Consider the following 13,946-nt stretch of genomic DNA (forward strand, 5'->3'; position numbering starts at 1 on the left):
GATCTCATTTAACTGGCTGGCACCACTTAAGATAAATAAGGATTGCCTTGTCATCAAAAACACACAGATCAACACAACTTTTTGTACTTCATCTTTATACCCAGTCTGACAGCAGGGAATCCAATTATCTTTTCACTGAAGACAAATTAAATCAAGAATAATTTTGGCCTTCTGGCTGTGAAATTTGGATAACAATCTGTGCTTCTGCTGCAGGCATCTGCTTTTTAAAAATGTATTTTATTTGAATGACAAAGGTCAGCACAGGGAATTGATCCAGAAAAGAACAAAAATGTTTTCTCAGCAGTAGACAGGGAAATCAAAGAAGTACTTCCCCTCATAAAATGTTCAAGACTGAACTCTTTTGTTTAGTTGTGTCACACAGATTTATTTTCAATAATTCAATGAAAATAAAAACTTCCAAAAATCAATTTTAAAAGATAAACCACTGTATCCTTTTTATACAGTGAGACTAAATGTAATCCCAATTTCAATTCCTACAACTGCACCAAAATTATTGCATTTTTCTGGGAAGGGGGGAAAATGCTTTGCCTTATTTTAATGACACTAAAAATAGACTAAAGTGCACTTAGTGGTCTTCCTAAATGTTGTAGCAGGAGGTGAATAAGAATCATCTTGAATATTACCAGTGAAGCTGATTTCTCAAGCTGTACCTTTGAAAATATGCCTGTGAAACTCCTTTTGGGAGTTTACTACCCATGGATCAGGCTCTAACCATGTGTGAAAGTCAGGTGCAGGCAACCTTTGCAAAACTGCCTGATGTAAATATGTGTCTAACTTCATCTACTTTCTTGAGGATATAGCAATAATTTGAAAATCACACCTCCTTGCATTAGATCTGATTTAGAGGTAGGCCACAAATGTGTGAAGGAAAATAAATGTTGTCCCCAAATAGAATGTGAAGGACTAAAGACATATAAAACAGTTAGTGGTTTGCTAATTACATGCCATTTCAAGCAGAATATTTTAGTAGACATGAATAAAGGATTGGCTAATATCAAGTTTATAAATTCAGATCAATTTTAATACAAAGTCTTGAGATACTGTACAAAATTCTTCTAAGCCTATCAAAGCATGCATAATCATAGGATGATTTGAATCTTTAATGAAAGTTGGAAGAATGAATATGGATTTAGGAACTGACTGTAGAAATAAACCATTGTTGCACTGAAATTAGTTCTGTCACAACTGAAGTGTGCTCACTAAAGTGAAGCATAGGAAGAATGTCCTTATTCCTGATGAAATTCCTTTCCCTCATTCACTGCCCCTCTGCTACAACTTGGAGAGCAAAGTTTATGGCTTTGGAATGCAGCAGATTGCCCCAAGTGTTATGGGCGTGGATGTTTTTCCTAATTTTTCCCTCTGGGGATAGAATGCATCTGGGGAACCTCTTGCTTCCTTGACAAACTGCACGATTTGATTGCTGGTTCCAGCATAACATATGCAGTTTATAAGATCAGTGCATTCTTTTTCTCCCTTTAAACAATAATAAAGTCAGTAAAAAGTCTGAGGAAAATGCCAAATTCCCAGGAAGTAAAAACTTCTCCCTCTGTGTGCGTGTGTGTGTGTGTGTGTGTGTGTGAAGTTTAATAGCTTAGAAAAAAGTGACATTTTTATTGCTTCAAGGCATACATGTATTGCAATAGGCTTTATTATTTTGGAAGATGGAAGTGTGAAGAAAGAAGCTCTAAAAAACAACACAAAACAAAACAAGTAAAAGTGACATTAGAGTAGAAAATATTTGCATTTCATCTGTTTAAAAAGAAGCTGTTAAAATGCATAGCGTGGCTGTTCACATGTCAGCCCGGACAAAGGAAGCGAAGATGCCATCTTCCTGGGAAAGCAGATTCTCAGGAGTATCATACTCCAGGATGTTCCCTCGCTTCATGACGATGACCAGGTCTGCAGTGAGGATGGTGTGAACCCGGTGCTGCCACGAAGGAAATCAAACAGAGGTTTTCATTTGGATAATTCTCACCAATGGGCCTCATGCAAGGCAAAGCCCATTGGGGAAAGGCTGTCCTTGGTTACAGTGATATTTAGAATAGATCCTTGTACTTTAACCTGAAGAGATCTTCAATTACTTTACAGCCTCTGCCACCAAGCCTGAAAATACTTAAGCATCAACTTCACTTTTTGCCATTCTGGACAGCACAGCTGTTGGAATAAATCCTATGGCCCCACTGAAACACATCTTACCCCATGGGAAATAGGGATGAGAAGCATCCTGCACTGCCAGGTGGCTTAGCATCCTGCTCTGCTCCTTGTTCTCTGCACCCCAGCAGTCTGCTCTCCATCTATGTCAGGGCTGTTGCCTTCTGTAAATCCCTCTGAGATCTAATTCAAGTTTGCTCCAGGCAACAGTTTAATCCCATAGACTACAGGTTTGAAACCAGTTTAATTTCAAGGCCATATGAACACAGCCAATCAGGTATAGACGGGATGGACTCTTAAAAGTGTGATATTTCACAACACAGGCTGAAAGAGAGATCTCTTCATGGGTTGGATTCCCTTGACATGGTAGTTTCAATGTCAGCTGAATGTCTAAGATTTAGGTATGATCAGCATAAATAGTCATGAAATTAAACAAACCCAGGAACCACACAAGAAACACCTTCTTGCACTGTCCTCTCAGAAGCTGTGCAGTAGAAAGGAAGCAGAGTGAAAGGAAACTAAAGAGGCAAAAATAACTACCAAAGAGCCAGAAGTCCTGTGAACAGTGTGGACTGAGAGAGTCTACTTGTGAGTCTTCACCAAAGTGGTGAACAGGCCGTCCTCTTTGAGGAGTAAGTTTGAGGCAGTGTCACATTCAACTAGAAAGCCCTCAGAAAGGACTAGGACAATATTGGCGTCCAAGATGTGAGACACACGGTGCTGGAAAAAAGAACAGAAAAACAGGTGGGTGAAGGAAGGATCAGCTGTGAATGAGGAGAGGAAGAAATGAAGCCAGCTCCATAAGGAAAGCTAAATATTAATGTGTGCTTAATGTGTTTCACTTGGGACACTGACTTTGGAAAGGCAAAGCCAAAGAAAAGTAAGATTCCAGACAGAAGGACAATACAACATGGAACTGAAGGACAACAATCTCACCACTAGAATCTTCAGCATTTACACATCCAAGAACCTTGGAGCACATTGTAAATGAGCTGGGTTAAGTGGCTTTCCTGACACAAACTACTTGCTGACAGGCTTGAAACCAGATTCCAGGAGGCCTGACTGTAATTTCTAACCACAGGACTGGATTCCAGACACAGCAAATGAAACAGCTGTTGAAACATGTATTTATCTCGTGGAGAAAATCTCTGTTTGTTGACTAATGCTGCTGTCACAGGTGGAAATATTCTTAATGGCATCCACCATGTGTCTGTGCATGTGTATGTATGGATATATGGAACATTTGGTCACTAGAAGTGGCAAGAAAATGGAAAAGAACATCATAAGCCCCTAGTTGAAAAGATATTGTTTTGGGGGTAATTCCCATTGATTCCAGTTTTTAAACTTCCCTTTATGTAAACCCAGCTTTTTATTCCAAAAGAGAGAAAGAGAGCCCAACTTGAGAAACCATGCCAAGGATATTATGAAATCTCAACTCATGAATTTGTGCCATGTTTGTAGGCATTACACGTACACAGCCTTCAGAGGCAAAATTCAAACCTAGATTTTGATGCAACTTTCAGTAATGGTTCAAACTATGCATTTGGTTTCAATTTTTTAGGGAGAATGACTTCAGAAATTCCCTGTAAAGTCTTGTTTCAGATCCAAGTGTTTTAGTTTGATAGCAAGATTTGCATTTACTGCAAATCTTCAGGTTGATTTTAAGTGTCTGGCTTGTTCTGGTATCATGGGAATATTCTGGCCTCATGGTTTAGTTCTATTTTGTGATGCTTTTAGTTTTATGTAATGGTGTTTAACTGGTGAAGGGCAAGGTTAACTGCCTGAGGAATGAGTAAAAAAGAGCTTTTTCTGGCTTAATACTTACCGCTATTGTTACAACAGTGCGGTCGGCAAAGGCAGTCATCACAACCTTCTGCAAGATGTTTTCCTGTGAGAGGAAAAGGCTCACTCCAGTTACTTCATCCTGTTACATTCTAATTCACACTTTTTCAAGCATATTCCACACTATCTTTTTCCCAGCAAGGAAATGTCACACCTGTGAAATGTCACACCTGGGGTTCTCTAAAGCTTTTCATTTTATCCCGAGAGAAACAAAATCACTGTCATCTTTTTCTGCTACAGAGATCTCACAGCTTTGTGGCTGACACTTAGGGAAGATGCCTTTCTCCTGGTAGATCCTTAATCAGCTAATTGCTGTACTCACTGTGGCCATGTCAATAGATGCTGTGGCTTCATCCATGATGAGGATGCTGCTCTTGCGGACAAAGGCTCGGGCCAGACAGAAGAGCTGCCTTTGCCCCACACTGAAGTTTTCCCCTCCTTCTGTGACCGTGGCATCTGTAAAAAAACCAGTTCCTGTGAACATTGCATCCCTGACATGCTGCCCCTGAGAGCTCTGCTTGTGCACTACTCCAGGGCCAAGCAAAATCCCCATAAAAGCCAATGACCATAACCTTGACTGACCAGTGGGATGGAGGGATACCAAAAAAAATGAGCACAGCCTCTTGGGAAAGGAGAAATACATCACTAAACAAACAGTTGGCACAAATTGTTAGGAAATCTAGTAGGATGCAGAGTAATATCTTAGTAATATGAAGTATACTTGACATGGAAATAAATATGTAAGTTTCCTTCATGAAATGGATCTGAAGTGGTAAGAAAAATGCTCTGTCAGTGTTTACAGCCCTGCTAGCAGAGCTGGCTTCTGCTAAAGGAGGTAAAATTGTTCTTTTTTCTTCTTATTAATTATCCCACTATGATCATAGAATCATAGAATATCCTGAGTTGGAAGGAGCCCACAAAGATCATAAAAATCCAGCTCCTGGCCCTGCACAGGACAGCCCCAAGAATCCCACCATGACGCTGAGGTGTTGCAGGATTTTTCCACAGTGCATGGGAAACCAGACTATTCTTCATCTTTTTAATAAGAATATTCTCTCTAGTATGAAGAGAGACTCTTCATTATGTGCCTGTCACTCCTACATGATGATCCAGGGTGTCAGATGGGATGGATCTGTTTATCTGTGTGCATGCATGATTCCATTATTGGCCCATGATCCCAGAGATTGGTTCAGACATACCAAGGCCTCCTGGCAATGACTTGACCATGTTCTTCAACTGAGCAATCTCCAGAGCTTCCCAGAGTCTGTCATCAGTGCACTTGCACTCAGGATCCAAATTAAAGCTGCAAAGAAAACCATAACAGGAGTCTTGTTACTGCAATTACTTTGAGGTTTCTGAAAATTAACACCTTGGCACTGTGTGTCATTCGGCAGGCTGTGCTGATGGATTGGACTGAGCTAAGAAGGTTCCTTGCTGTAATGGTGGAGGAGTTTTTACTACTTAATTAGTGGCTTGGTTTGGGTTTTTTTTTTTGTTTGTTTGTTTTGTTTGTTTGGTTTTGTTTTTACTTAGAGCTAGGATTAAAAAATACACGAAGGAAATAGATTTTTTTGTGTTCAAGCTTGGTTGTTTATGAAATCTTATCAAAAGTACAAAGTTTAGCAACACTTCTAGCCACTAGCTAGAAGCGAGCAAAATGGAGATGAGTCTAGCTAGCTACAAGGCCTCTTAAAGCTAAACAGTTTAATAGAGAAATAACACCTATATTATTTATACTTTTCATCTAATAATTAAATTTCTGTGACCTTCAGTGCTGCACTAACTGTTCAATCAGAAACTATTACTTGAAATTACGAAGAAGGAAGATGAGCACCAAAAAAGATACTATTTAAAATCTTCCATCTTCTTCATCTATTACTATATTATAAAAACCTTAAATTTAAAACCCTTCACTATGTGAAAACATATGTGAACATATGAAAACTACGTGAAACTTCTATTTAACTACAAACCCGTGATTTTAACTTCATCATTTAAATTTGGAAGCTTCCTCTAAGGCTTTAGGTCACAAGCAGTGTTTTTGAGGGGATTAGTGTTAGAAAGCACAGAAAACTCAAAAATCCCAGGTCTCTGGGATCCAACACCTTGTCTTTTCCATCCTCTCCTATCCCACAGCTCCCATGACAGGCAGGTTGTGCAATGCTGCCTGTCACCCCCTGATGGCATTCACCTACCGGATGGAGCCACTGAACAGGATCGGGTCCTGGAGAATGATGGAGAGCCGGGAGCGGAGCGTGTGCAGCGGCAGTTTGCTGATGTCTATCCCATCAATCACTATCCTCCCTGTGTCAAACAACACACAGAACACGTCAGGGAATTGCACAAAGCACGTGATCCACAGGTAGCAGGTGGGAAAGTGGAACAGCCCCTCTGGGTTGGTCTCTGGATGATGGGACACTGTCTCTGTGAGCTCTCAGCACTGTCAGACACATGGGGAAGGTGAATGTATCTAATAACACAAGCCAGGGATATCCCAGCTTATCAGTGACACTGCCACCTTGCTCTTTTCCTTCCACTCCACCCTCCCTTAAAGGAAATTACATGTCTTCTCTTCTATGTGATTAATGATAGCACCAGAAGGATCATTTATTATGGGTCAATCACAACCAAACAGAGCAAGAACAAGAGCAACTTATGTTGCTGTGCCTTTCTTTCTTCCCCTTGAATTCAACAGTTGCTGAAGATATTTCCTCTGAGAAGGGACACAATTTCTTTTGCATAATAGATGCATGTATATGGGAGATTAGAGGTTACAGCAAAGGAATGGGCCAGGGCAAACTGGATGAGGATATGGTAAGGGCTATTTCCACCAGGTATTTCTGCAGTTTTCATGTGGATTGCTTCACTAGGGAGCTGCACTCCTCCCTGGAATGAACCTAACATTAATTTCATCAGTTCTCTCTCCCAACAGTGAGAACTTAACCTTGAACTGGCAGGCACATGAATATTCAGAGCTTTGTACATGTGATCATGTCATTCCTTCTGTCATTCCTATTGTCATGATACTGCATTTTGTAGGTTGTTCTCTGTGACCCTGCTCCAGTAGAAGATTTCCCCCTAGCTGGACTACTTCTATTATTGTACTTTTATGCTTTAATTATATGGCCAGAAGAATCAAGATTTTATCTGTAAGGTGCAAAGTCCAATTATTTTCACACTTCAAGAAATTCCAAATCAGGTTATGGGACTTTTGGTTGAGACATTGGTGGTTGCATAAACTTAAACAATTCCTTTTCTTCATAAACAAGGACATTAGAGTGGGTTAGCAGAAGATGGGGTAGAATAAGGAGGGAAAAATTAATATGGCATGCCTGGGGAATAGGGAAATGCATATTTGATAGAAGCCAGGGTGCTCAAGGAAAAGAGAAGATGAGAGGACCTAAAAGAAAAAGTAAGATTGAGAGGAGTTGGGAAACTGGGAAAGGATTGAGGGATGATCAAGTAAGACACAAGAGAAATGAGAAGTTGTTTGAACAGAAAGCAAGAGAAGGGAAACACTAAAGAACAAAGCAAAAGGAGAGAAATAAAATGCGACTGATACAAATTTAAGGCAATAACGAAGACATACGGAACAACATGAATGAAATTTTGGCTGTAGTAAAGTTATTCAAAACCTTATTATGTAATTTTATTAGTCAGGACCCCACCAAGAAGTGGATCAGCACAGAGACCAAATATGGGTACAGCTGGGAGAGGGATGTGCACAAAGAATAAACAGAGCTTGATTAGACATTCCCATTAGGAAAAATCAGGGATACAGGAGAAGCAGACAAAGAAAATATACAGAAAGAAGACTTAAGTAGAAGAAAATGTCAAGCTGGACATAAGCATGGTTACTATTTCTTTGCAATATTTTTATATCCAGGAATCATGGTCATGAATCAGAAGCCTGTGACCATAGACACATATAGGCACAGAACCACAACAAAAGCAAACATTAGCTGCATCAGATTCACTTATCCTCCCACTTCCTATTAGGCTTTCCCTGGCAAACATTCAATGCACAATGGCTAAAGTAGAAATGTGGAAGTCTTTGAAACAAGAAAATGGCTTTCTAGTGGTTTTCTATATCCCCTCAACAGCACACATGTATCTGTATTGTAAATGTTGAAAAGCAGTTCATACCAATTAGCAGGGACAGTTAAATGCTGCAGGAGTAAAAACATAGCAACATTTTTCCAACTCTTAAGTCAGATTCTGCTGCAGTTGTGGGAAAGCACAACAAAATTTTAAAAAATCAAGGGAATGGACTTGTTGAGTTCTAGTTTCTACTCTGCTAATATTTTGACAGCTATAATAAGTTAATGCAATTATTCTTTAGGGAAACATTTAGACACTCCAGAGAGTTACATTTTTTTTTTGTCCTGTCTCAAAAATTGCATATTGTTTTGTCAGACGATAGGCAAATTTAAAAAAAAATAATTAGAAATATAATCTGTGCACAACATTTCCTGGAAGAACCAAGTGGTATTCACAATAGGGCACTTTGTACTTTGAAGGGCCAGATATAACACTTCTAATCAAATATCTTCTGAGCCAGAAAACCAGGTTATAAACTATCAAAAAGGCTTCTTGCTTCTTCTGAGGAAATAAGAGGGGAGCAGATGAGGAGTGACAGCATATTCCAGGGAAAACTGACCATCAAAAATATCCACCATTCTGAAGAACGCCAAGGACAGAGAGGATTTGCCACTGCCTGTGCGACCACAGATCCCAACCTGCAAAAAATGGAGGATGTCACTTACTCACAGAGTACTCTCTTACTCACTTACTCTTTAGTCCTTACTCACACCTGCAGTTCTTTTGGGAAAGATGCACTGGATTGTGCTACTGGTGAGTAGAAAGGTCCTTCCCAATGGCAGGTGGCACACCAGGGAAAACACGAAACAGCCCAGCTAGCACACTCCCCTTTTCTGGCCCTCATCATGAGGACTTATCCTGGGAGTATTTTAGCATTTTGGCCTGGATGCCAATGACACTCTATGCTGAAATGTGAGATACTCTTGTTTTTACTCAGTTCAGTCTGGTGTCCCTCTAATTTATCTGCCATCTAGGCTCACTCTTATGCAAGGAAGATGAACTTGGAAAGACACGAGACATTCAGAAGAAAAACTGATCCAAATCAATAAGCTTTTATAAGTGTAAATTCTTGATCTGTGCCCAGAGACCTCAGAGAGGACTGTAAATGCATATATCTGCCACTGCAAGTTGTTAATCTTGTTCTTCTGCCACTTTAGAAAGGAAAACACAGTAACCAAGGATCTGCACCAAAATGAGGATGATGTGCAATTGCTTGACATGGTACCTTTTGTCCTGGTTTGATATAGGCCTTCACATGCTTCAGAACAGGCTTCAGGTTGTTTTCATAGCGAACACACAAGTTCTCAATCTTGATTTCCCCCTCCTGAGGCCAGTCTTTGGGGACTTGAGAGGGATCTGAAATAGTTACAGAAAAACAAACTGAAATGAGTGCTGCCAGAGGATCACCCTTTACAAGAGTCCCCTTTCCCCCTCTCTCTTGCCTGGGCACCTTCCTTTAAGCCACTGGAGAAATGGAACTCCAGTTCCCTGCCAAGTGAGCTGGGAACTGCCTGGCAGGCATTTGGCTTCCAGATCTCCACACACAGGGAGAGAGGGCAGATACCAAAGCCTCTCTTGGCACTGGAACAGGGAGAAGCCGCAGGAGCGGAGAACGCGGTGTCAGGGCAGGGTTAGCACAGCCTCGGGTCAGTGGCCAGCACAGGAAGGGCAGCTTGAAGAAGGAGGTTGTTACTGCCACAAAGTGTGAGCTGTTGACATTATCACAGCTCGTGTCTCATCCTGATTTGCAAACACACAGCAGGTTTTGTCTCTGGACTAAGGAGCTTGGCTTTCCAGGGAAGCTTCTTGACCTACAAGCATTTTCTTGCACTTCAACCACTTCTAAAGTAGCAATTAAGGCCAATTTGAAGTGTGTGGAGCACAAATTCCAATGTGTAGCTCAGAGAAGAGTTGCTGAGGTCTGCTTGCCAATGTGGGCCTATCTTTAGTCCACATCTGCTAGAAAGAGCAGAGATTTTGAAGCATGGGACATTTCTAATTTTTATACTTATTTTTGTTTTCTAAATAACTTAGATGGATGTTTTTTCATCTCGTCTATAACTGTGGTATTTTTTGATGTACTACAGGGTCCTGCTCTGTCTCCCTGGCATTTGATAGGATTTTTTTTTCATGTTGACTAACATGAGCAACATATTTTCATAGCTTCTTTTAACTATCCTTGTCATTCATACCAGTGGCAGTTTCTACACCTCAGTGATAACAGATTTTGGCCAGAGAGGTGTGTACATTTTGCATGACCAAGTCTACCATTCTTTCACATTACCATGTAAAACCCCAAAAAGATTAAAGAGCAATACCCAGGTAGCCTTCGTAGTTTTCTGACTCCATGTTCAGAAAGCTGTGTACTTTTTTCACTGCACCCATCTGCACTTCCAGATCAGCCAGATTCCTCACTACCCAGTTCAGGTAGTTGGTTATCTGCATCACAATATGAAAACAAGGACAGAGTGAAGCCTTCTTTCTATTCATCTACCCTTTATATACAAATAAATAAATAAATAAATAAATAAATAAATAAATAAATAAATGTTGAATACATTCATGAAAATCCTTGGCCTGACTCAGCCCAGGGTATCTCTTTTTAGCATTACAACAGTTCAAGACTCAGTGCAACAGCATCAAATCCATAAGAAGCCAGTCATACTCCAATACAATTAGCCCTAAGACAGCAGTTTGGTGCTTGGTATTCTCATCCTTGTTTTTTGAAGAAATATGGAAAAATTGTACCTAAACTCTGACTGATTGAGGGAATCTCTTGTTTTCAGCATCTAATAATCAGTGCTGAAAGATGTCTTCTTTAAGCAGACAAACACAGAAAAGAACCAAAATTGAAAGTGCTGCTTGGAAATATTTTCTATTATGTATATTCTAAGCTTTCATAGACTACAACTAAAGATTAAGAAAGTTCATTATTTGCAAATATATTGAAAAGATTTTATGATAATTTCTTTTCTGCATATTTAGATAATCCATTTCTCTCTGTGGAAATACAAGAAGTTTTTAGCATAGAAATATATGAGGCAAAAAATGTGTTATCAGTTCAGCAATATTTCCTTCCTGGGTTTTATTATCATTTGTAATGAAAAGGATTTCATCAGCAGATAAATCAATAGTAAGGGTATTACTTTCAATAGATAATTGTTAGTAGTTCTCTAACAATATTCAGTAGCTTAGACAAACTCTTTTCTAGGCAGGACTTATTAAGGCTGAAAATTGTAAATCTGTTTCCTAAGTCGATATTTAGGTGCTTCTGTAAAAAAGAAGAACTGATCTTATTAGGAATAGTTCATTGCTAAGAACTTTAAAAACTTGAGATATTTTATGTACCTGAATGAAATTTTAGAAACTTAAAACTAAAAACACCCTATGCAAATCATATTCAGAGAAAGGCTTTGCCATTTATTTTGGTGAATCTCAAATAAGGATTTGATTAAGAATAAATCACCCAGTCTCCCTTCTTTACCATTAACCTAATACTGATGCAATAAGCAAACACAAAATAACTTTCACTGATATTCAGCAAAAATTGTTGTTAATTTAGAGGACTTGGCTACTTGCTTTATCCTTAAGATAGAGTTCCTGATGGGGAATTCTCTCCTCTTTGTTCAGAAACCTGCTTATTTGATGTCCAGCTTTTGAGTTAGGAAGTTAGTGAAATGGGAAAGTTTGCAGATAAGCAAAACACTGTGGAACTACTGCTTGCAGTGGCAGGCTGCTCTCCTAGATCTGGCATTTTTGGTAACACAGCCTGGTACCCAAAAAGTCTGGCCACTACCTCAGGCTTCATCACAGTTGTGCAAAGGAGTTGGCAGTGTTTATAGAAGAGGGGGGAATAAGCTCAGGATATCCACTGTAAACATACCCTTGGTACAAACAGGTTGCTCTCATCCAGGTCCAAATATCAGCCCTCTCCTAGCTTCAAAGAGTAATTACTTTTAAAAATCAGCTACGTCAGGGGACACAGGTAATGATCCAGCTGCCTTCAAAACTTCATCAGGGTTATTGTGGGACAGGAGAGAGACAGGTGATCACTTGGTGCCTTACAGCTCTTCTTCACCTGTTGTGCCAGACTTCAGCACATGCCTATTTCACAAGAATGAACTGTTTGCAAACACTAGCTAAAAACAAAGAAAGCAAGAATGATGCAGACATCCTGGTGCTTCCAGATCCCTGCTAATGAAGCAGCATTACCAGGAATGTTTTCAGAGTGAAGCTGAAGCCCTGGCACTGATTCTCAGTTGTTGACAGATTCTCACACTATTGCAACAGCAGCACAGAGGGGGATCTAAGGTCACCCCAAGGCAGCTGCTGAGGACTTTCTGTTGTAGCTCACCAGCATTTATGTGAAAAGCCACATCTCAAGGTTAGACCCACACCTTTATCCCTTCCTCATACCAGTGCTTCAAAGCAGACAGATTTTTGCCATGCCAGCCATGGTTTCAGAAGTTCTTCCTGCCACTACCATCAACCTGCCTTTGTCCCCACTCTCCTGTGGTGATTGTCATTCACTCTGTGCTCATGATGAACACTCAGCCTCTCTTGCAGCCAGGTACACTAAAATACTGTTCATTCTATTCACTGCTAATGACAGTGGCAAAATGAACCAGCTACTGGACCACCACAACCTTGTCATCCCTAAGTCCATCTCCTCTGCATTCCTACTGCTACCTGGCATGATGAACCATGCCCACAAAGGTCCCAATCCCCAAATCCATTCATAATTGCATGGACAATGTTGGGCATCTCAGTAATTTCCCTCCAAGGGCAAAACTGATAATTCTGTTTCTGTTTCAATTATTTCATTTGGTCTTTGGTTAAAGATTACCGAGATGATAATAATCTGTATTTCCTGGCAGGTTTTGCCATGTAGAGGTGGAATCAGCACTGTGTTGTACAAAACAGAGTGCACAGCAGGTCCTCTTATGCATTTTTAATTTCCCTGCTCTGCTTGGGAGCACGCAGGGCCTGGGAATGATTGTGTTTTTTTAACTGGCTCATAAAACCTGAAGCAAGTCCAAGTTGCCCTGAACTCTCTCAACTTTGGCTCGAGTCCATTATTTGCATGATTCTTTTTTTCAAGATTAAGAAAGCTGGGAGATGACCATGCACACATAAAAATATTATAAAACGAATGTGTTGGTCTGGAAGTTCTTACACTTGGCCTTGGCACGTACCGTCAGAGCGTACAGGAGACCCAGCCCCACGAACCCCGAGTGTGGCCCTTCAGTGATGGAAGTGACAGCAGCAGTCAGGACAATACAAGCACCCAGGTAATCCTGGAAGGAGAGACAAGGGGACAAAAAAGGAAAAAAAAAATGCAGCAACCAGAACATTTCTTTATCTGTGGAGCAGTTCTGCTTTACCAAGGATTATTTATATAATGACACCTAGCCCTTAATTTTGGCTTGGGTTTTTTCCCTGGAAGAAGTCATGGTTATGATGCCCAACCTGAAATGCCCAAACTCAAAGCAACTTGCTGAACACCAGTCAAACACTAGTAATTGCTACATATTCATTTGGGCTAGGGCATTCCATGGTGGCCACCCCAAAAAGTACAGGGATCAAAGAATCTAATAAGCATACTTTAAAAAATCCTGAGAAGGATATAACAGTGACACCTCCAATTCTCACCACTAAAACAAAACAATTCCACTCTCTCCACTCTCCTTCAGGTTTGCCTTCCAAAAAAGGAAGTATCATAGACTTTACAAAGTCCAGGAAAGTTTTTTGGTAGAATTTATACAGGTCATACACATGTTTTATTGGCAGAAGCTTCACAGGAGCTGGAATCCATTTTCTTGATGTTTACC

At 40.2% G+C, this 13,946-nt stretch overlaps 1 protein-coding gene across 13 annotated transcripts in view; it reads right to left on the reverse strand.

Annotated features, from left to right (window-relative positions):
- Positions 1-1,015: 1,015 nt before the first annotated feature.
- Positions 1,016-13,946, reverse strand: part of ABCC9 (ATP binding cassette subfamily C member 9) — a 72,295-nt gene continuing 59,364 nt past the window's right edge. For 9 of the 13 annotated variants that reach the window (XM_088164782.1, XM_088164780.1, XM_088164770.1 and 6 more), the window contains 9 exons: positions 13,311-13,412; positions 10,434-10,554; positions 9,341-9,471; positions 8,675-8,753; positions 6,210-6,318; positions 5,214-5,317; positions 4,337-4,470; positions 3,998-4,060; positions 1,016-2,892 (listed from right to left, as the gene is read on the reverse strand). In XM_088164782.1, coding sequence (XP_088020908.1) covers positions 2,755-2,892; positions 3,998-4,060; positions 4,337-4,470; positions 5,214-5,317; positions 6,210-6,318; positions 8,675-8,753; positions 9,341-9,471; positions 10,434-10,554; positions 13,311-13,412 — 981 coding nt within the window. In that variant the 3' untranslated portion in view covers positions 1,016-2,754. The remainder of the gene's footprint in view (positions 2,893-3,997; positions 4,061-4,336; positions 4,471-5,213; positions 5,318-6,209; positions 6,319-8,674; positions 8,754-9,340; positions 9,472-10,433; positions 10,555-13,310; positions 13,413-13,946) is intronic. The other 4 variants (XM_088164781.1, XM_088164779.1, XM_088164783.1 and 1 more) reach the window with 2 other exon arrangements.

The sequence above is a fragment of the Sturnus vulgaris genome, chromosome 5, assembly GCF_052056855.1.
Source record: "Sturnus vulgaris isolate bStuVul1 chromosome 5, bStuVul1.hap1, whole genome shotgun sequence".
In the NCBI taxonomy this organism is placed as follows: Eukaryota; Metazoa; Chordata; class Aves; order Passeriformes; family Sturnidae; genus Sturnus; species Sturnus vulgaris.